This window comes from Gouania willdenowi, chromosome 13 (genome assembly GCF_900634775.1).
Source record: "Gouania willdenowi chromosome 13, fGouWil2.1, whole genome shotgun sequence".
Taxonomy (NCBI): domain Eukaryota; kingdom Metazoa; phylum Chordata; class Actinopteri; order Blenniiformes; family Gobiesocidae; genus Gouania; species Gouania willdenowi.
Window position 1 is genome coordinate 40,608,301 of NC_041056.1, and position 23,968 is coordinate 40,632,268.

The 23,968-nt window shown below is 40.1% G+C and overlaps 1 protein-coding gene across 1 annotated transcript in view; it reads left to right on the forward strand.

The window, feature by feature from the left end:
• epha4a (eph receptor A4a) overlaps positions 1-23,968 on the forward strand; it is a 102,631-nt gene that overhangs the window by 71,588 nt on the left and 7,075 nt on the right. Inside the window, exons 7-16 of the mRNA XM_028464039.1 lie at positions 76-235; positions 3,454-3,565; positions 9,281-9,339; positions 9,828-9,941; positions 10,869-11,054; positions 15,747-15,808; positions 17,313-17,522; positions 18,247-18,396; positions 19,493-19,689; positions 21,969-22,127. Of these exons, the coding sequence (XP_028319840.1) occupies positions 76-235; positions 3,454-3,565; positions 9,281-9,339; positions 9,828-9,941; positions 10,869-11,054; positions 15,747-15,808; positions 17,313-17,522; positions 18,247-18,396; positions 19,493-19,689; positions 21,969-22,127 (1,409 nt within the window). The remainder of the gene's footprint in view (positions 1-75; positions 236-3,453; positions 3,566-9,280; positions 9,340-9,827; positions 9,942-10,868; positions 11,055-15,746; positions 15,809-17,312; positions 17,523-18,246; positions 18,397-19,492; positions 19,690-21,968; positions 22,128-23,968) is intronic.

Here is a 23,968-nt window from a genome sequence, read left to right on the forward strand (position 1 = left end):
GAGATAGATCTTTGTTAGCTCGTCCTAAACGTACGACATGGCAGCTCTGAGTGCGTTTGTTTTGGTCTTCATCAGGACCAAAATGAGAGAAGCTACCGCATCATTAAAACCTCATCCAGGAACACTGACATCAAAGGCCTGACCCCCCTCACCTCCTACGTGTTCCACGTACGCGCTCGCACAGCGGCCGGATACGGAGAGTTCAGTGGTTCGTTTGAGTTCATGACCAACTCTGGTGAGTTCAGCTGGTGCTCCTACGTCATCACAGCAGGGGCCACTTCATCATAGAGGGGCCACTTTATTTAAGAGGGGCCATTTTATCACAGCAGGGGACACTTTATTACAGAGGGGCCACTTTATCACAGCAGGGGCCACTCTATTTCAGAGGGGCCATTTTATCACAGCAGGGGCCACTTTATTACAAAGGGGCCATTTTTATCACAGATGGGCCACTTTAGGGGCCACTTTATCACAGCGGAGCCACTTTATCACAGCAGGGGCCACTTTATCACAGAGGGGCCACTTTTTTAAAGAGGGGCCACTCTATTACAGAGGGGTCATTTTATCACAGAGGGGCCACTTTAGGGGCCACTTTATCACAGAGGAGCCACTTTATCACAGCAGGGGCCACTTTATCACAGAGGGGCCACTTTATTACAGAGGGGCCATTTTATCACAGCAGGGGCCACTTTATTACAGAGGGGCCATTTTATCACAGCAGGGGCCACTCTATTACAGAGGGGCCCTTTTATCACAGAGGGGCCACTTTATGGGCCACTTTATCACAGAGGAGCCACTTTATCACAGCAGGGGCCACTTTATTACAGAGGGGCCATTTTATCACAGCAGGGGCCACTTTATTACAGAGGGGCCACTTTATCACAGAGGGGCCACTTTATCACAGATGAACCACTTTATCACAGCAGGGGCCACTTTATCACAGAGGGGGCACTTTATTAGAGAGGGGCCATTTTATCACAGCAGGGGCCATTTTATTACAGAGGGGCCATTTTATCACAGAGGGGCCACTTTATCACAGCAGGGGCCATTTTATCACAGAGGGGCCCCTTTATCACGGCAGGGGCCACTTTATTACAGAGTGGCCACTTTATCACTGCAGGGACCACTCTATTACAGAGGGGCCAGTTTATCACAGCAGGGGCCACTTTATTACAGAGTGGCCACTTTATCACTGCAGGGGCCACTCTATTACAGAGGGGGCAGTTTATCACAGCAGGGGCAACTTTATTACAGAGGGGCCATTTTATCACAGTTGGGGCCACTTTATTACAGAGGGGCCATTTTATCACAGTTGGGGCCACTTTATTACATAGGTGCCATTTTATCACAGCAGGGGCCACTTTCAGTTCTTTTTTTTAGCTTTGTGAATATTTCATATTTCTTCCAACTTCATGAACTCACATTTTTGTCTGATTTGTTTTGGGGCCACACTATATTAGACAGAGGGCTGCATGTGGCCCCATGTCTCCTCTGTCTCATTAGAGATGTTAGAGATGTTCTTCCTCATCTCCTTCACATACTTTTCTGCAATGATTCTGACTTTTGTTTTTAATCACAATAGATTTGAACTATGAAAGATAAATATTATCATAGCTGAGCTGTAACGTTTAAAAGCTGCTGACTAAGGCTTTTATTAAAATGTGATCATGTGACCACGTGGATGGACTCAAAGTCCAGTTATTGACCACGTTGTCACACACGGCCTCCAACACCTCTGAGTGTTAGCATAAATCCTGCACACAGACATTTCCATTTGATGGAGCTGAGCAGGCACAAAAATACATAAATAAATAAAGAAAACTGAGCCGTGGACGAGTTGCTCCGGAATATTCTGGGATTCTGTCAGGCTAGTGTTACCCTAACGCCAAAGATGGGCTAAAGTTAGCTGAGCGTGAAAAGATTTTAACGATAGCGACAAAATCCCAAGAATCAGAATGTGGAAAAAAACACAACAGAATTCCAACACATTGTTAAAAACAGACAATATGATTTATTGATTTAAAAAAACACGTTTCATTGTAATTATTGTTAGAGTTAATAATGTGTTCACTACTTTATTATAGTTAAAAAAAAATATGGAATTTACATTCTGAATCAGAAATGGTGATATTGTATTTTCTCAACAAATTATGACATTTTTAACAATTTTTTCACGATTATTCAATATTAGTTTATATATTTTTGTTGATGATTTGCTGGTTTTTTGAGTCCTTGTGTGTGTATTTGTTTTCATTTTGTGTATTTGTCATTTTTTTTCAGAGTTTTAGTCATTGTGAGTTTTTGTGTATATTTTTCTGTCAGTTTTTAGTCATTTTATATATTTTTGGAGTCATTTTGAGGATTTTTGTTTTTGATTTGCTTGTTTTGTGAGTGCTTATGTATTTTGTATGTTTTTTTGTCATTTTCAGCATTTTTTTAGTTTAATCAGATGAAAACTTTTTGAGATATGGACACTAGTGAGGGGGCATGTGTTGATTTTTGCGCGTCCTTATTTTTCTTCCATTTTCAGCTTCTAATATCAGAAACTACATCACCTAGGAAACTGAAAGTTGGTATAGTAATACAGCTCCACCCACTCTCTCAGAATATATAAAAATATCTGCTATGGGATCATCGTAGAGCTATGAACACAGACTGTTCACGTCACTAATGATTACAGGTATGCATTGGTTCTTGGGTGAAACGCTCTAGAAATACGAAAAAAAAATAAAAATAATGTTTTTATTTTCATTGGCCCATAACTACATGTGGTAATGTAGGGAAAATGTGATCTGTTTTAATTTATAGTATAAATATTACTCTTTCTTGGGATATAAAACAATTTTTCTTTTTCATTTTTATTTTAAATCCCCAACTTTGAGTTATTTCACCACTGGTGGATATTGAAAATCCTTGACATGAGGCCATTGTAGCGTGTGTCTGTGTCTTATAATCGTTATTTATTATTTATTAGTTTTCACTAGTTACATAAACAATTAAAAAAACAGTGCATTAGGAATTACATTCTTAAGCTTTTCAACTGACTTCTAAAACGACCAAACGTATCTTCATTTATTAAGTATATTGAAATGATTTTATGTACGACTCATAATTACGTCAGTTCCCTCAAAATGAACATTTGTAGAGATGTTTTTGATATACAGTATTTGTGTATTTCAGCAGGAGCCTTAAATCCTACCAAGTAGAACTGAATGTGAATGAAAATGAACGCTTTTCCACACAATGGTGGCAGTAAGTGGAGGTTCCAAAGCACACAGATGTGCTGGAGGCCCAGGTGTTCCCTTTGTAATGGAGATAGCAGCAGCGCTACATGCTAATGACAGATTCATGCTCACGTCCTAATGGCTCTCCTTTGTCTCCCAATGAAGGACGGCCATCAGTGAGCAGAGCTGTGGGAGGGACTCATTTCTCCTCTTTTATGTTATTTTACAGTTCCGTCTCCCATTATTGGCGACGCGGCCAACTCCACCGTGCTACTGGTGTCGGTGGTCGGCAGCGTCGTGCTCCTCATCATCCTCATCAGTGCCTTCGTCATCAGCAGAAGGTGAGCTTCAGCTTCTTCTCTTCATAAGAATAGAGCAGTGTTTCTCATATGGGGGTACGTGTACCCTAGGGGTACGTGATGGCACTACTTGAGGAGAAAGGATGGGGGGTGGGGAGGGTCAGTCTCGGTCCCACCCCAGGTGTGAGATGACCTGATTAGGATAAAAACTATAGGAATCAATCTATTCAGAAGCCATTAAATCTGGTTTTTCAACCTTGGGGTTGGGACCCCATGTGGTGTCGCCTGGAGTTTAAATGGGGTCACCTGAAATTTCTGAAAAATGAAAACAGATTTTTGAAATGTTTAATGTTTTTATTAAAACAACACACAATCAACTTTATTCATACAGCACACATGACAACAACGTGTTCTCAAAGCACTAATTCATTACTTTCACTTCGTAAAATATAAAACTAGTTCAACTAAAAGGCAGTAAAAAAAAAAAAAAAAATTCTGAGCTCAAACATTATCAAAAACTCACTTTGGGGTCGTCAGAAATTCTTGATATCAAAATGGGGTCACGATCCAAAAAAGGTTGAGAACCACTGCATTAAATATTGTTTATTTCCACTTGTTTACAAAAAGAGATTCTTTGAAATGTGTGTTATCACTCATTCATTCCATTATTATGATCTATTATTGTCTTTTAATAGTTTTCTCAGCAAAATGTTACAGTTGACTTGGATTCAGACAGTGTTGTGTTCAAGACCACACTATCCCAGACCAGAATGCACCGAGACAAGACCAAGACATAAACATTTTTTTTAATTTAAAAAAATATGTCAATAAATACAATCATGTCAAGGCTTGACAGTTAAATAAAATTCTGTCTTTAATTTTAGTTTATTTTAAATACATTTGATGGACAAAAAAGGTGCCTGCAAAAAATGAACTAAAATATTAAAACTACTACTGCTACTGATCAATTCACAATTATGCTACATATTTGAAAAGTGGATTTTTCTGTCAGGTGAATGTTCAGCAAGTGTTTAACAGAAATAACATGTCTGTCATCTACACACCACACAGTGTTTCCTCTTTGCTGTGATTTCACAAATGTATTATTTGTGGTTCGTGAAAACAAATTTCAAAAGCAACAAGTTAGCGGACATGTTTAGCTCCGCCTCTCTCTCTTAATTGTGTGTATGTGTGTCACACGCGTCGCTCAGTCACATTAAGGAAGGTTGCGGTCGTTATACGAGGTGGATTAAAACATGAATAAAAGATTGTTTTATCCTGTTCTTCTCCTTGTTTTTATCACATTATAAAAAGTTTTAAAATAACAGGATTTAGTGCTGGTCTCCAACGGTCTTGACGGAAAATCCTGAGTCCGAGACAAGACCGAGACCTTTAAAATTTGGTCTCGACTACTATAACACTGGATTCAGAAATAAGAGAAAGGGGGTTCTAGAGCATAAAAAGGATGAGAACCACTGGAATAAAGTGAAGTTACATTTGTGTTTAAGTCTGAGAAGCGTCAGAGACAGAGTCAGAATCAATCGATTCATGAATCAACAAGAAAATCAAGTCAAGATGAAAACAGGCACTAATCTAACACAGCTGTGGTCTGGAGTAGACCCCCGTTCTAAATGCACTAGAACATTGTCCAAACCAACAGGTCCAGGGTGGACCATTAGTAGTCACTTGGCATGGAGCATGAGTTCTTCTTTTGTTATGTTCCACATCACCAGATAAAAACATACACATTTTATTTGAGCCAGGCAGGAATGTAAAAGTTTATATCTAACATTAGTCTTTAGGTTTTTTGGTTTTTGCATTTAGAAATCAAACCATCAGTTATTACACGTGTCAAACTCTTCGGCCTGAATGACAGAAAGAAACATGAAACATTTTGTAAATCACCAACTAATTCAGTTGTAGATACTGTATCTCAGACCATCATGAATACAAAAATGATATTAAAATACACATTATTTGCAGAGCTCAATCACATGATGGCAGTCATTTTTTATCTCAAATTGTTAAAAGAACTCTCAATCTTTCCAAAAATATGTCAAATTTTCCCCCAAATCAGGTAGATTTAAGTGGAGGTCCTGCAGGGACTGATATACTCACATATTATATCATTTATATATCATTTATATATCATTTATATATCATTTATATGTGGAAGTACAAACCAGGGCACATTAAGGTTGAATTTGCACCTATAATCTAGAGCCTCAAACTGCTCCATATTTGGCCCCTGAACTAAAACACCTCTGAGTTATTGCATTTAATTAAAGATGACATTTAATGCTGATTTAAAGCAAAACAAATTACACATAAGATCATGGATTGATTGGTTATTATTTTTTATTGAGGGTTCTAATGTGTGCACGCTTTTTATTCATTATGATTTATTTGTTTCATGTGGTAAATATTAGTATTAGGAGAGAAGGCAGACTTTGTATTCATTCATATTATTAGAATGTTTGATACAAAACTGTCTTTAGTGATAAACTGAGTGTCATGAGGTTTTTATATCTGACTTGTCTCGTTGCTAACGTAAAGCTCCAGTTCCAGAAAATAGTCCTCTAAAAATCAACCTGACCAGTGTGAACTCTTTTACATGAGGATACATTTGGTATATGGATAATTAATGGAAATATTATTATAGTATGTGAAAAAGAAACAATTAATGATTATTATTTCACATATTAAGACTTCCTAAAGCTTTGCTAGGTATTTGTTCTTGGCTGTCATTCAACATATACAATTCAATACAAAGAATAAACACTGATTTACACGATCATAATATATATATATATATATATATATATATATATATATATATATATATATATATATAAAAACAATAGAAACAACTCACTAACAGTGGATATTCATCAACGTATTAACGTATGTTTTAATTGGTGCTAAGCATTTAGTTTTTAAATCATTTTTGTATTCAGACAGTGAACTCATTAACTTAAAGTCATCCTCAACATCATTCCAAACGTTAACACCGTAAACAGAAACCCATGTTTTTTTTAATATATTTGTTCTAAAATTACTCAGTTCAAAAATATAAATCCCTCTTAAATTATATTTTATTTCTGTTTGTTTAAAAAGTGATTTAATGCCCAAAGGAAGGCTTTTATTTCTTACTCAGAACACTGTTAACCTTATACTATATCTATACGTTTTATTGTTTACACACTTTATCTATTATTCTATAAACCAGGTAAGGCAATGTGAGAGATTAATAAAACAACTTCAGACACTATTTAATACAGTTATTGTTCTATGTAGAAAGCGTCTGTTTCCTGCCTCACACACCAGAGATGTCTTGTTCAGTGCCCACACACACACACACACCCACACACACACACACACACACACACACACACACACACACACACACACACAGGATGAGTGACGACTCGCCACAGCAGAGATGTGATTGACAGCTCAGGCAGCTGTGGAGATGCAATCAGCGACCTCCCGCTCCCCGTCCTTTTACATCCAATCCCCCCCCCCCCCCCCCCCCCAGGCTTCCTCTCCCTCTCTCAGGCAGTGTCTGTAATCCCAGCCTCTAGTTATTTTCTCTTTCTGCTCCTCGCTGGCTGTCGTGACGGGAATCTCAGATAGAAAGAGAGAGAGAGAGAGAGAGAGAGAGGTAGAGGTAGAGGGGTGTAAAGAAAAAAAAGAGCAGTTGAGTGAGAGCGACGGAAGGTTGGTGGACGATTTTCCAGCCCAGGCATCAGGTGGGGTCGTGGTGACCCAATCACAGAGTGTTAAACAGCGAGCAGGGCTCACAGATGGGATTACATGCAGATGGGCCTCACCTCAGGGTGTGTGTGTGTGTGTGTGTGTTTGATTCACACACAGACACAGACACACTCACACACTCACAAACACACACACACACACACACAAAGTTTTGCATATGTGGGGGAGGGGCAGTGTTTCACCCCATCATATGTAAACCAAGTCACTGGTTGCGTGTGTGCTGCTGAGGATGATGATGGGGAGTGGAGTGTGTGTGCGTGTCCTTTTTTTCTGTGTAATTCTCTAATTCTCTCTCTCTCTCTCTCTCTCTCTCTCTCTCTCTCTCTCTCTGTCTCTCTCTCTCTCTCTCTGTCTCTCTCTCTCTCTCTCTCTGCGTCTGCGGGCGAGCAGGTGGTTATTTTGCTTCTTTGTATTCATGCAGCACTCACTGTGGTTGTGCTCCTGTGGAACATCGTCTGATTTTAGGGAGGAACTGTAACCATTTACCATCTTTATAAACCAACGTGGACAAAGACTATCTGGTCGTTTCCTGCACCGTCTGCACTGGCCCTATATGCTCAGATATACATGAGTAGACTCAACTCTTACATACAAATCCTACATTTCCCACAATCCTTAGCGCGTCTTTGTAGTCCTTGTACTCTTTCTGGAACATGTTTTAAAGGTGTCTGTATCTACTAGTCTCTCCTCTAACCTCGTGGTCATCTCTACTGCTCTGGTTCACCAGAGGATCAAATGCAGGTCAGTGTCGATACAAAGCTGAGCAGTGTTTTGTGTGACACCAGGTATGTGGACAACGGTGGTAAAATCTGAAGTTTGCACTTAATTGGCCTGGTGGACTCCACAGATGTCCACTGGAGTATGTTTGAGCGCTGAGACGGATCCTAGAGCTGTTGAAACGCTCTAGAATTTGTTTGCTCTGATAGTCCTCCTCGTTTGGTCGGTGTGAACACACAAAGTCTAGAGCGGATCAAACAGAAGACTTCTAGAGCGATCCCAAACAAAGTCTAGAGCGATTAGGAGCGCTGTGAACACAAACGCTCTCAAACACAGAAAGTATCAGAGATGCGTAGGTGATGGTGGGAGAACCAGTGATGACGTAGAACCAAACTTTAAAACCAACAAAAGCATGACAAGATGTTTCTGCTCCATTGTTGAATGTTGGTAAAGAACAGATGGAGAAGGAAGAAGTTTGTGAGAATCTAGACTGGCTTTGACCATTAGATGATAATTAATAACGGCCCCTCAACAGGTTACAGTAACTGGTTAGCTCATAGAACTGGTTACAGTAACTGGTTAGCTCATAGAACTGGTTACAGTAACTAGTTACAGTAACTGGTTAGCTCATGGAACTGGTTACAGTAACTAGTTTCAGTAACTGGTTACAGTAACTGGTTACAGTAACTGGTTAGCTCTTAGAACTGGTTACAGTAACTAGTTACAGTAACTGGTTACAGTAACTGGTTACAGTAACTGGTTAGCTCATAGAACTGGTTACAGTAACTAGTTACAGTAACTGGTTACAGTAACTGGTTACAGTAACTGGTTACAGTAACTGGTTACAGTAACTGGTTAGCTCATAGAACTGGTTACAGTAACTAGTTACAGTAACTGGTTACAGTAACTGGTTACAGTAACTGGTTAGCTCTTAGAACTGGCAGTTTGGTTCACCGGACACATGCAGAGACATACGCAGAGGTCTTCCAGTAAACACTCACATGAATGGGGAGTAATTATGCTGCTTGAATATATCAAAAATAACACATCTATTGTTTTGGACGTGCTTGTTAGATCATGTAAGAGCTTCAGGTGTTTTCAGTCTTTGTAATGAACACTTCAAGTGATCATAAAGTTAAACTGATTTCTTTTTAATGATTATTTCCTGGCTATGAAACTGTATTTTAAGTTTGATAGTTAATTATGTTCATTAGTGTACATGGAGGCTAAACTGACAGGTTCGTTTTTCTTTTTCTACCACAGAAGAAGTAAGTACAGCAAAGCCAAGCAGGACTCAGATGAAGAGAAGCATTTACATCAAGGTATGTCGTGGTTAACACTCCACACGTCTACACACACTAGAGCTGAGACGCATTAGTGCTGTCAGGTGGGCTCGTGTACTAAAAAACCACAAATGAGGCTCATAAAAGAGGTGGTGGTGATTGTTGCGGTGAAGGAAGGAGGGGAGCCAAACAAAATGTTTTCAAGTTAATGCACTCACATTCTGACATGCTCCACACACCTCATTATCAAGTCATCAGCAGCAATCTTATTAGCTCGCCCCAAGAATTTCAAGTTAATGAGCGCCATCTTCGTAGTGACGAGAAAAAGCCTGGGAGCCTGCGTGCAAAGAGAGGTATGGAGGGAAGAAAAGAGGAAAGCGCTTTAGCCTGGAGCAGGATGGAAATAAAGAACAGATGGAGAGTCCAAGCCCGAATAAATTAACCTTCACTTCTCCCTCCCTCCCTCCCTCCCTCCCTCCCTCCCTCCCTTTCTTTCTTTCTTTCTTTCTTTCTTTCTTTCTTGAAAGGAGTGAGGATATACGTCGACCCCTTTACCTACGAGGACCCCAACCAAGCTGTCCGCGAGTTCGCCAAAGAGATCGACGCCTCCTGCATCAAAATAGAGAAAGTCATTGGCATTGGTGAGTAGAACAGTGTAATAACTAAACCAGGGATTCTCAACCTTGGGGTCGTGAGACACTGGGAGGGGTCGTGAGATGCCTTCAAGAAACTAAGAATATTTTCTGAACAATTTAAAGCCCATTTTTGCTTGTTTTTACCCATTTTCTGCAACTACACTAAACTTTTTTTTTTACTTTTTCTTGCCATATTTTTGCTGCTTTTAATGCATTTTTGCTACGTTCCTCCCATTTCTGCCACTTCTCCATCACATTTCAATGCCTTTTCTGTTCATTTTCCACCACTTATCCACCTAATGCCACATATGTTGACTTTTAATCTCTTTTCACCATAATTCATGCTTATTTTTGACAATTTAACCACATTCACAATATGTCATGTTCATTATTTGCCAGTTTAAACTAACTGTTTCTACTAATTGTTCCAATGTTGACACTTTGAGCCCTTTTTAACACTTTTTCTGTCCATTTTTGGTCACTCTAATTTGCAAATCAACCAGTTTCTGTGGTTTTGCCAATGCCATTTCACCACCTTTTCTGCCATTTTTGGTCACTTTTAACCCATTTGATTTCTGATTAAAACAACTTGACTTTATGGATGGACCCCAATAATCTCTCCCCTTTATTCCCCCTTATAGATGGTCTTGTCTTCACATGACTGTTCTTCAATGTTCATGTCTGTGTTCAACCACCTTCAGTGGGGGTCCCCGCTTTCTGGAACTTTTATTTTAGGGGTCGCGGGCTGAAAAGGTTGAGAACCACTGGACTAAACCATTAATATTTTATGTGCACTTTCAAACACACAAGTACTTCCTCTGCTTCTAAAGAGGCTCAATGTTTGGTCCGACCCATCGTGTGGCAGAAGAAAAGACGTCATCACAAAGTCTTCACCTTGATAAAGATTTAATCATGATTTTCTTGTATATCCAGGAGAGTTTGGCGAGGTGTGCAGTGGGCGTCTGAAGATGCCAGGAAAGAGGGAGATCTGCGTTGCCATCAAGACGCTGAAGGCGGGTTACACAGACAAGCAGAGGCGGGACTTCCTGTCAGAAGCTAGCATCATGGGACAGTTCGACCACCCCAATATCATTCACCTGGAGGGTGTGGTCACCAAATGTACGTCACACTTTTTTTTTTCCCTGTTTGGTTTGATACTGGACATGTGACTGTACAGAGCAGTTAGCATTAAGCTAATTGTTTCAATGGTGATTGTGTGGCCTTGTTTACATGATGCTTTGCTTCTGCTTCCAAAAAGTTCTGTTTTCAAAAACAACGTAGTGTACATGCCAGGCCAATAGTTTGCGGTGTGTTTTTGCAATAACCACAATAAGCTTACATTAACTTCCACTCTGGAGCCTGTTTTTAAAAAGTTCCGTCTTCAAGCACAAAAACGCTGTTGCTGCGTAAACAGACAAAACGCAACAAAACGTTTTTACTAGAAAACGTTGTGTAAACAAGGCCTTAATGATTGATTTACTGCTAAGACGTTAAAGTCCTGAAACACAGCCTTAGTCGTTGTGAGCGTTTGCTCGTGAAACGTGAGCTTTTTCATTTACAGTCGTGTTTTTAAATGTTTAAATTGTCACTTGGTGGAAAGAAGCTTTAAAATAAACTCAGAAACTGGTTATAATTTTCTGTTCATGAACACACACCCACGCACATTTTTCTTTTTAAAAATAATAAAAACATAGACAGGTTATTCATTTCTGCCGTCCCACTTTCAAATATCTCAATAAATCAACTCTTGCATTCCACCTCCATCGGGGGACTAGGCGTGACTTTGGTAAAGGTTAGCGATGCTACACACCGCTCTAACGTGTGCGACTGACTGTGCAGTGGTTTTATATTTTACTGCTAAACTCAAAGCCCCCACCCCCCACCCCCCATCTGTGCACATGTGGCACTTTTGGCCGGTCTATCCGGGGTATCCCCAGGTGGGTTTTAGTCCAGATGGAAATCGGCCGTGCGTTGATGGTCAGGGTGGGAGTTACCGGTAGCTTGGTGGGGGGTGGGGGGTAGGGGGGTGGTCTAAATGGTCCAGCACAGACTCATTAATCATGGTGTCAGCTGTAAATGTGTTTGGGGTTAGGGAGTGATACCCTATCCATCCTCTATCTGCTGCTGCTGCTCGGACAAACACAAAGAGAGCAAATCTTCGCCCTCGGCGTTCTCTCCCCTCCCCTCCCTCCTCCCCCCACAGCTCTGACACCTCCCACTCTGTGTTTCTGCTGCTGCTGTCTGCACGTCCAAACATCTGTATTCATGAAGTCAGCAAAATGACAAAATGATGGTCTATTGTTCAATGAATCTGTGATAACCACATTTATTTATTCATCTGAATAATATCCACTGTTATCCAGGATGTTTACTATTATTTGGGCCATAGCATATAGTCATTTTAAAGATGTAAATCCTTGTTTTATCAGAAATAAAATGGGTTCAAATTGACCTAAAATGATGGAAAAGGAGGTGAAATGGGATTTTGAAAAACACAGAAATTGGTTAAAAGTTAAAATTAGAGAAAGTGGAAGAAAAACTGAAAGAGCTTTAAAGTGGGGTTGGGTTAATGTAATTTAAGAAGTAGGAACAATTAATTAAAACTGGAAAATAAATAGCATGACAAATTTTGAATGGGGTTAAACTGGCAAAAATGTGCATGAAATATAATTAAAAAAGTTTAAAAGTGATAATGACGGTTGTAACATTAGGTGGAAAAGTGGTGGAAACTGTTTATAAAGTCCAAAAATGTCTTGAAAGTAGAAAAAAATGTGCAGAAAAGGCATTGAAATTTGATGGAGAAGTGTCAGAAATGGAAGTAATGTAGCAAAAATGCATTAAAAGGAGCAAAAATATGGCAAGAAAAAGTAAAGAAAATAGGTTAAAATATGGCGAGTTTGGTGTAATTGCAAAAATTGGCTCAAAAATTATTCTTGGTTTCTTGAAGGCATCTGGTGACCCCCTCCCAGTGTCTCGCGACCCTAAGGTTGAGAACCACTGCCTTAATGTGTCTGAACAGAGCAGCACAGGCACTATCTGAGCTGGTGGACACTCACACACACACATTGGGAACGTCAGCTCAGGACAGAAGTGCTTATCACCAATTACAGGAGAATGAGCTCTCAGACCTCTCAGAGACGCAAGGAAAAGACACGGTGCACAGACGGACAGACGGACAGACGGACAGGAGGAAGGAAGGGAAACCAGATACGAGTGGCAGGAGAGGAAGGTGCAAATGGAGATGTGGGGAGGAAGAGACGAGGACGGCAGTTAGCGCCATGATTGATTGGCTGTGAAGTTAGAACAACAGAATGAGAAAGCAGAAACAGACAGACAGACAGACAGACAGACAGACAGACAGACAGACGGTCTGAGGTGGAGCTGATATGAAATGATGGTGGTCTGTAGTCTCCACTTCTTCCAGGATCACATTTGAGAAGTTGACACAATGTTTAGGGCAGATGAGTCCTTCACACTCCAGTGTGTCAGTGGAATCTATTAAAGAGCTCATTTGAATTGCCCTCCACTCTCCATTACAATCAAGTTAAAAGAGTTTTCAATCAAGCCTCAGTTTGCTGACATGTCCAACAGGGCTAATTAAAACTTATTCATTATGGAGCAGCTCCAATTCACTGTAAAATGCATTAATGTGCAAAAAAAGGTTTTATTCAGGAGTTTAAAAAATACATCCTCAGTGTATTCAGTGAAGGACTAAAGCAGGTGTTCTAAAGGGGTCACCAGATGCCTTCAAAAAACTAAGAATATTTTTTAACAATTTGAGCCTATTTTTTTTTATTATTTTTACCATTTTTTTGCAAGTACACCAAACTGTCCATATTTTAACTTATTTTCATCACTTTTTCTTGCCATTATTTTGCTCCTTTTAATGCATTTTTGCTACAATAATCCCATTTTTGACACATTTCAATCAAAATTCAATGATTTTCAGCACTTTTAAACACTTTCCACCAGTTTTCCACCTAATGTCACACATGACCAATTATTGTCACTTTTAACCTCTTTTCACCATATTTCATGCTTATTTTTGCCAATTTAACCACATTAACGATTTATCATGGTCATTATTTGCCATTATTTTCACACTTTTTTTTGCCCTTTTTGGCCACTCTAATTGGCTTGTAATCAATTTCTGTGGTTTTTAAAATTCCATTTCACCACCTTTTTTGGTCACTTTTAACACATTTGATTTCTCATTAAAAACATGATTTCCATCTTTAAGATGACTATAATAATAAACGTTCCTGGATAACAGTGGATATTATTCAGATGAATAAATAAATGTGGTTATCACAGATTCATAGAACAATGGACCATCATTTTACTGACTTTATGGATGGACCCCAAAAATCTCTCCAGTTTATTCCCCCTCATAGATGGTCCTGTCTCCACATGACTGTTCTTCAATGTTCATGTCTGTGTTCAACCACCTTTATGTACAGTGGGGGTCCCCGCTCTCTGGAACCTTTATTTTGGGGTCACGGTCTGAAAAGGTTGAGAACCACTGGACTAGAGTACTGACAGACATCCATGTATTATGTGTGTGCTGTGAGTTACAGTTGGAACGTTTAAAGAAAACCTTCCACCTGTTGCACAGTCGTGTTGTTTCTCTCTCACTGTTAATGAAACCAGTGATGAGGGGCCCTCGCCCACAGTTCATTGCCAAAGGCAGCAGGGCGTATTCAGTAAACAAGGAATTAGCATGCAAATAGGAGTGGAAGCAGGGGGCGGGGCCGAGTAAAAGGTCGTAGGTCAGACGCTCCTCAGACGTGATTGCGGAGCTGTCAGTCAGTGGCGGCCCCCGGGGGCACAACCGCTTCACAAAGGGAACAAAGATGGCTGACAGAGTGGGGGCCCCTTCAGTCCAACTGTAGCAGCACTTCCTCTTTTACTGGGACGGCCATGTCAGCGCCGTGCCCTGAAATTAATGGGGTGCCAATCACACGGCGGGGCCAGGCGGTGACTGACGGCCTCTTGGCACGGTGACGGAGGAACTTTTCAAAGGTTCTACTCAGGCTTCCTGTAGGACGGCCCTTCTTATGTCCACCTTAGCTGAGCCACTCCTACAGGGACATTAGGATTAGTGGCAGCTCTGTTTCTTCTCCTCCTCCTCTTTTCTCCTCTCCACATGCCCTGTGTCCACCTCTCCATCCTCTGAGACAAAGACAGACAGACAGACAGACAGAGACCCACCGCGGGAACGTCCACCCTTTCCCGCCGCCTGCCACGGCTCAGATAAGACAAAGACGTGTCTCCCAACAGGGGATGGCAGGAGGATGAAGAGCTGGAGTTTAGCCGAGTAGAGCCGATACCGCCAGTGGAAACTCAAATAAATGTTTCCAAGTAAACCTGAAATTGGAATGCTTTAATTTCATTCAAAATACTTTAATTCTGAATTATTTCATGTCGGAAAATTACGTCAGAATTAGGAAAAAACATCATGTAACCGTGGCCATTACTGAAGACTGAGCACAAAAGGACTGTGGATGATGCTGTGTGTGTGTGTGTGTGTGTGTGTGTGTGTGTGTGTGTGTGTGTGTGTGTGTGTGTGTGTGTGTGTGTGTGTACTGGTCTGATATTGCAGTTCAGATGCCTTTACGGAGGTGGCCTCCATCAGAGCGACTGTAAAACTAATTAAATCACATCAGGACAGAGATGAATGGCTTAACACACACACACATTATTTCAAGCCCCTCTAGAAGCTTCCTGCTGTGTCGAGCTGTGATGGGAATGTTTTAGCACCATAATCACCCGCCCCCCCCCCCCTCTCTCTCTCTCTCTCTCTCTCTCCAGGTAAGCCAGTGATGATTATCACAGAGTACATGGAAAACGGCTCTCTGGATGCGTTCCTGAGGGTGAGTCATGCGTGTCCCCCTGTGTGTGTGTGTGTGTGTGTGTGTGTGTGTGTGTGTGCATCTACGTGATACGACCGCAGCCAGTTGATCCACGTCTTATCAGTGTAATGTCATCTGCTGGAAATCAACAAGCAAAGCTTTAGTAAACATTTGCTGTAATCTGCGTCCCGACCAATCAGGTGGCTGCTTGCTCTGACACGGTGCTGCATTCAGGTGTCACCTCTGTGTCTCCAAGGTTTACGCTTTAGATCATCGCTGTTTGAGCTGAAGTGGGCCACAGATTTTAGACAAGAAAACAAGTCCTAGTTTGCACTTTTATGTAACATAAAATACTAAATATGTAAGAAACCAACCTTATTCTAGAAATAAGTGACAGACATCAGTCCCAACAGGATCTTCACTTCAAATATCCTAAATTATATGTAATAATTTTGGGATTTTGTAAGAATTATTATCATTTTTTTAACAGTTTAACATACAAAATGGCTACAATCATGCGATATAAGCACCAGGCCTCTTGTGGGCCGAATTGGATGCTCCAAAAAGGCGGATTTGGCCCCTGGGTCATGAGTATGTGCTTTATTTTTTTTAGCAAACTCACATAAACACGTTTATCATCTAAAGTGTGGATTGCTTGGCTCGTGTGAACCGTGATATAAAACGCTACATTTGGAAAATTAGTGACTTGATTAAACTTCCTGAATTCATACCAGACATGACAAACAGGGTTAATAGAGTAATTATACTGTTAGTAGTTTTTCATTTAATATGCTTACAAGAATTTAGGAATATAATAAATAATGCGAGCAACGTTAGCCTCACTGCTGGCTCCTGTTTAACAGGAAAAATAAGTGGTAATTACGGGTACACCATGTGAGCATTAGGGCGCATCAAACCCCACAAAAACCTTTTTTTATTTAAAATATATTTCTGTCCTCAATCTAAGTTTGTTCCAATACCAAAAAAAAGAAAACCAAGCAAAATATTAACCAATATTTAAAAATGTAAAATATGCATTATGTTGTTGTTTTCCTGAAGAACGTAAGAAAACAGACATTACAAATGACCTAATTAGGCTAATTGTGCATTATTAGGCTTAATTATCCAAAGAGAAATATATAATTTATTCCAGCAAAAACATAACCCAAATGCTATATTAAAATGTAAAAATAGCTCATAATGAGGCATCCCTGAGGTGGACCCCATAAATATAAATATATGTTGCAAGGCTTCCTACTGTATTTTGGTCATTGCAACATACAGTAATTTAAGGATTTAATGCACCCTAGTGAGCATCCTCCACAATGAACGTCCTGGATGATGAGGGTCACTCATATCAAAGTGATGTTAACATGTTTGAAATGAAATAACTTTTTAAAAGCACAGATCAATTTCACTGCATTGTTTTAGCTAACTGTTGGATTCTGGGTGTTAGCTCATAGCGTAGCAGTAATACCCTCAGGGTGAAGGTGTTGGTTGAACTTGACCCTGATCGTTTGTGCAGAAGAACGACGGACGCTTCACCGTCATCCAGCTGGTGGGCATCCTGCGTGGCATCGCCTCAGGCATGAAGTACCTGTCAGACATGAGCTACGTGCACCGCGACCTCGCAGCTCGCAACATCCTGGTCAACAGCAACCTGGTGTGTAAGGTGTCGGACTTTGGCATGTCCCGCGTTCTGGAGGACGACCCTGAGGCTGCCTACACCACCCGGGTACGCGCGTGTGCATGTGTGTGTGTGTTTGTTTGTTAGAGGTGTAACGATTTGTTTTAGCAACGATTTGATTCTAATCATGATTTGTTACTGATTTGATTCATGGATGATATTGGTGGATTTAGGTTCATTTTAGTTCATCCCTGGATACTGGACAGTACAGGTGAGCTTTATTAGATTCCTGTTGTTTCTTGTAAGAGAATCGTCTATAAATTAATGATGGACAAAATCAAACAACTAAACAACAATAAATGTCAAATATATTCACATTTTATTTGAATAAAGTCCAAACAACACTGTTTAAATTAACAGGATGTTTCCATACATTTTCAATAAATATATATATTAGGTTTACCTGACTCTTCTGCTTGTTTTTATACATAAAAAATGTACAACCTTAATATCAAAAATGAAGTGCAACCAACATCTGTTCAGGTTAAATGAGCAGTGGTTGAACCTTTAATATGATGGCTTCAGCAGAGCTAATGCTAACAAGCTAACACTACCACCGCTGCTGCAGAGTCATATCGATACAATCCACTGATTACCTTTTCAAACCATTTTAGATCGATTCATGTCATTAGGAAGGACAACTTGCCGAGCACAGATTGATGTAGTTGGATCGTAGGAATCTAAATCGATTGATCGATCTAATGGATGACCCTTAGTGTTTGCGTTGTCACATTTAACTCGTTTTATTAACTGAGCCAACTTTCAATCACAGGGAGGAAAGATCCCGATCCGCTGGACGGCTCCAGAGGCCATCGCCTACAGGAAGTTCACCTCGGCCAGTGACGTGTGGAGCTACGGTATCGTCATGTGGGAGGTGATGTCATACGGAGAGCGACCGTACTGGGACATGAGCAACCAAGATGTGAGTCAGGAGAAAATGTGATTACATGGAAACACGTTGGTTTTAAAAGCAGCTCCCTGCAGAGGTGTTGGCGTTCCTCGCCTCATTACTCCGTAAACTGGCATCTGTAGCTGCACTAATGAAGTGAGAAGGTGGAACTAGAGCATGACAAGATGTTTTAAGGTGCTATTTAAAAGGAGGAAAGAAAAAAGTAGGACACGTTAATGTAAACAAACGACATCCCCAAACGTGTCAGGGGATCAAAGTACATTTACTGAAGAACAGTTGTTTGAATGAAAGAAACCTTAACATATTATTCAAAAAGAACTTGCTGGAAGTCAAGGAAACATCAATGCAAACAGCAGACACCAAGAAGACTGGCAGTTCACAGCTGAAACATGTCAGGAGATCAAAGTACATTTCCCGAAGAACTGTGGTCTGAATAAAGAAGACAAAAATAACTTGCAGATGCCTCTGAAGAAGACTGGCAGTTGATAGTCGAAACATGTCAGGAGATCAAAGTAAATTTACTGAAGAAACATTTTATTCAGAAATAACTTGCTGGAATTATCACGTGGAAGACAAGGAAACATCAAAGCGATCAGCAGACGCCTCTGAAGAACACTGGCAGTTGACAGTCGAAACATGTCACAAGATCAAAATAAATTTCCTGAGAAACAGTTGTCTAAATAAATGAAACCTTAACGTATTATTCAGAAAGAAACTTGCTGGAATTAGTACACGGGAGTCAAGGAAATACTGTACCAAAGCAATCAGCAGATGCCTCTGAAGAAGACTGGCAGTTGACAGTCAAAATATGTCAGGAAATCAAATTAAATTTACTGAAGAACAGATGTCTGAATAAATAAAACCTTAACATAACAAAGAACTTGCTGGAATTATCATGCGGAAGTCAAGGAAACATCAAAGCGATCAGCAGACGCCTCTGATCTCCTGACATATGTCGACTGTCAACTGCCAGTCTTCTTCAAAGTAAATTTCCTGAAAAACAGTTGAAACTTTGACACATTATTCTAAAGAAGACAAAGTGACATTTTTCATGTCTTTGTGGTTGTGGGACAAAGTGAGCTGATGGTTCGTCTTATCGTTCATATAGGTGATCAAAGCCATTGATGAAGGCTACCGGCTGCCCCCGCCCATGGACTGCCCCGTGGCGCTCCATCAGCTCATGCTGGACTGCTGGCAGAGAGAGAGAGCCGAGCGGCCCAAATACGGACAGATCGTCAACATGTTGGACAAACTGATCCGAAACCCCAACACCCTGAAGAGGACCGGGGGGGACAGCGTTGTCAAGTGAGTCACAGATATAGTACAAATCTAGTGATGACAGTTTGGGACACAATATTCCGTGATGTAAAACAACAGTACTCAACCTTGGGGTCAAGACCCCATTTAGGGCCGCGAGACATTGGGAGGGGGTCGCCAGATGCCTTCAAGAAACAATAATAATATTTTTTTAATTATATGAGCCAATTTTTGGTTATTTTTACCCTTTTTCTGCAACTACACCAAACTTTCCTTTTTCATCACTTTTTCTGGCCACATTTTTGCTACATTATTCCTATTTCTGTCACTTTTCCATCAAATTTCATTGCCTTTTCTGCACATTTTGTCCACTTTCAAGACATTTTCAGCACTTATAAACCCTTTCCACCACTTTTCCACCTAATGTTACATATGTTGACCCATTATTGTCACTTTTAACCTCTTTTTTTATACCATATTTCATGCTTATTTTTGTCAAGTTAAGCAAATTCATGATTTGTCATGTCCATTATTTGCCAGTTAAAAGTAATTGGCAAAAAAAGGTGAAAACAGTTCTGATGTGTGGTCTTCTGTGTTACAGCCAACAAAAAGAGGTTTGTTGTGTGTTTTTCCCAATAGACGTGATAACGTTCACCCCCTGTCCAATCCGAGCCTTCCCAACCCCCAGATCTAAAGCGGAATTGAATAAAGCTGAATAAAGCTGTTTTCCATGTAAACCTCAATTTGGAATTACTATTACCATGTAAATGTGAAGCAGAACACTTTAATTTCGAATGATTTAATTCTGAATTAGAAAAACCACATGTAACCGTAGCCAATGTTGTGCTAATTCAAAAACAAACATGAGTTCACATCACTGTTGAGATGCTAAATGTGCTCAGCAGGACCTCTGTGTGTTTACAGAGTGTCTGTGTTTAACAATCACAGCACAGCAGTCATGTTATAGCAGGATGCTACGCTGTGCTAACTAATTAGCAGGAATGAGTCTTTTAAATGCAGCTTAACCTTTCCACTCACTGTGTAGAAACAAGCTAATAAAGAGTCAGAAAATCCTCCTTCATGCTCTGATTCATGCTAGCACACCACGCTGCTTCCTGGAAAACAATAGAGCTAGTTGTGAAAAGCTGAATTTACAGCCACGCTCTGGCGCCCTGTAAAACGTATTAACCACGTGTGTCGCACCACGCCGGTCACGTAGCCGAGATAGAGCCGTAGCAAAACAGTGAGACGTAGCGTAGCTTCTCCTGACAGACGTGCTAATTCAATGAGGAGAGACATGTAGCATACTGATCTGTCACACCTGTATGTGATCATACCCAGTTGTAAAGTTGTGCTTGCTAAAATAAACTTTTATGTTACTTTTGACCAGATTTACAAGAGTTCAGTCAATGAGCTTTTATTTGCTAAATATTTAATTTTACCTGTGAAATTTAGAATTAGATTCAAATATAACACTTAATTTACCAATTACATTTAGATTTAACATTTAGAATTCCATTTAGCATTTAGATTTAACATTTAAACGTAACAATTACATTTAGATTTAACATTTAGATTCAACATTTAACATATATAATTTACATGTACAGTAACATTTAGATTTAACTTGTAAATTTAGATTTCAAATTTACCACTTAGATTTAACATTTAGATTTAGATTCAACATTTAACATATATGATTTACATGTACAGTAACATTTAGATTTAACTTGTAAATTTAGATTTCAAATTTACCACTTAGATTTAACATTTAGATTTAGATTCAACATTTAACATATATGATTTACATGTACAGTAACATTTAGATTTAACTTGTAAATTTAGATTTCAAATTTACCATTTAGATTTAACATTTACATTTGGATTTAATGTTTAGATTTAACATTTAGATTTAGATTCAACATTTAGAATTAGATTCAACATTTTCCATTTGGATTTAATGTTTAGATTTAACATTTAGATTTAGATTCAACATTTACCATTTGGATTCAACATTTAGATTTCATGTTTAATATTTAACTATTAGATATAATATTGACATATTTTTACAAATACTGTAGTAAATCTTGTCAAAAGTAACTAAAAAAAACCTGGTTTGTTGCTAAAAAAAAGTTTCTATTTATTTTAGCACATGCAACTTTACAATCAGCGCCCCATAGTTGTCATGGTTACATTCAGTCAGTGTGTGATTTATAATCTGTTTGCAGGAGTTTCAAACACAGAGATGCATGAGAGAAGATGTCAAAATGTTTTTTTGTTATTTGTGTGAATATGTGAGTGTTGAGAGTGTTTTCCACCCACCACAGACCAAACACGGCCCTGCTGGAGCCCAGCAGCCCAGAGGTGCCCTCAGCTCTGGGCTCAGTGGACGACTGGCTGCAGGCCATCGGCATGGAGAGATACAGCAACAACTTTACCGCGGCTGGCTACACCACACCGGAGGCCGTGGTCCACATGACGCAAGAGTGAGTGGGAAAGCTGGGAAACTGCACCTAGGAACGTTTTACTTTGAAGTTGATTCTGTAGCTTGAAGCGCAATAAAAACTGGAAATGGAAACACCTGAATTTACGCTTTCATGAGGATGTTTATCAGACATTTCAATATTGAAATGTATCGCGAAAGCCCAATTAAACACTTTTTGTGCAATTACACGTCACAGGAAGTGACGTACCTGGTCACATCAATCAATCTTTTATCAATCAATCAATCTTTATTTGTATAGCGCCAAATCATAACCAATGGTATCTCAAGGCACTTTACAGTAGAGCAGTCTTAAGGACGGACTCTTCATTTTATGGATACACACATATGCATATATACATAAATACACATACATATGTATCCCACACCCAACATGAATTCATCATGGTGGCAAGGAAAACCTTCTGTTAAGCAGCAGGAACCTTGTGTGGATCCCATTCCTATGATGAACAGCCATCCACGTTATGCTGTGTTGGGTGTGTGCAGAGAAAAGGGTGGAGACAGAGCCGCTGAGTCTCTGTAACTCCACACTAAGGATCCCACGGACCTGCAAGACAAAAGCCAGAAGGAGTACAGGAGCAAACACACAAGGGAAGAAGCAGACATAGAGGGAGTGTTTGAAAGAGGAATGGGACCCTCTCCGGTCCCTCTCTAACCTAAATGACCTCTCTCTTAACGCCCTCTCCAACCTCTCTCCAACCGAGCATGCCAGACCCCCCCCCCCCCCGGCAGTCTATGCCTATTGCATCTTAATTATGAGCTATGAGCTGGTTCCTAACTAAAAGCTTTATCAAAGAGGAATGTTTTGAGCCTAACCTTAAAGGTAGAGAGGGTGTCTGCCCCCCGAACCGTGGTTGGTAGATGGTTCCAGAGAAGTGGGGCCTGATAACTGAAAGCTCTTCCTCCTATACTACTTTTAGAGATGAATGGAACAACGAGTAGTCCAGCATTTTGAGAGCGTAGTGTTCTGGGGGGATTGTATGGCACTACAAGCTCCTTGAGATAGACTGGTGCCTGTCCATTTAGGGCTTTATAAGTGAGAAGAAGAATCTTGAATTCTATTCTATATTTTATGGGAAGCCAATGCAGAGAGGCTAATACAGGAGTAATGTGATCTCTTCTCCTAGTTTTAGTCAGTACACGTGCTGCAGCATTTTGAACCAGCTGAAGTGTCTTAAGCGACTTGCTCGGGCAGCCTGCTAAAAGAGAATTACAATAATCCAGTCTAGAGGTAACAAAAGCATGGACTAGTTTTTCGGCGTCGCCCTGAGACAGGATAGATCTGATTTTAGCAATGTTACGGAGATGAAAGAAGGCAGTTCTTGAAGTTTGTTTTATGTGAGAGTTGAAGGATAAATCCTGATCAAATAGAACCCCAAGGTTTCTAACAGTTGTGCTTTGTGCCAGAGTAATGCCATCTAGGGCACTTAGGCTAGCATAGGTTTCTCTAAGGTGTCGCGGGCCCAGTACAATGACCTCAGTCTTGTCTGAGTTGAGAAGAAGAAAATTTTGGTCCATCCAGGCCCTAATGTCCTTTAGACAGGCCTCAAGTTTAGATAGCTGATTTGTCTCACCTGGCTTCATTGATACATACAGTTGGGTATCATCAGCATAGCAGTGGAAGTTAACAGAGTATTTTCTCATAACATTACCAAGGGGGATCATATAGATACAGAAGAGGATTGGACCTAGCACAGAGCCCTGAGGAACCCCGTAGCTTACTTTAGTGTACACAGAAGACTTATTATTCACGTGTACAAACTGGTACCTATCAGATAGGTAGGACTTAAACCAGTTAAGGGCAGTCCCTGTGATTCCAAGTAA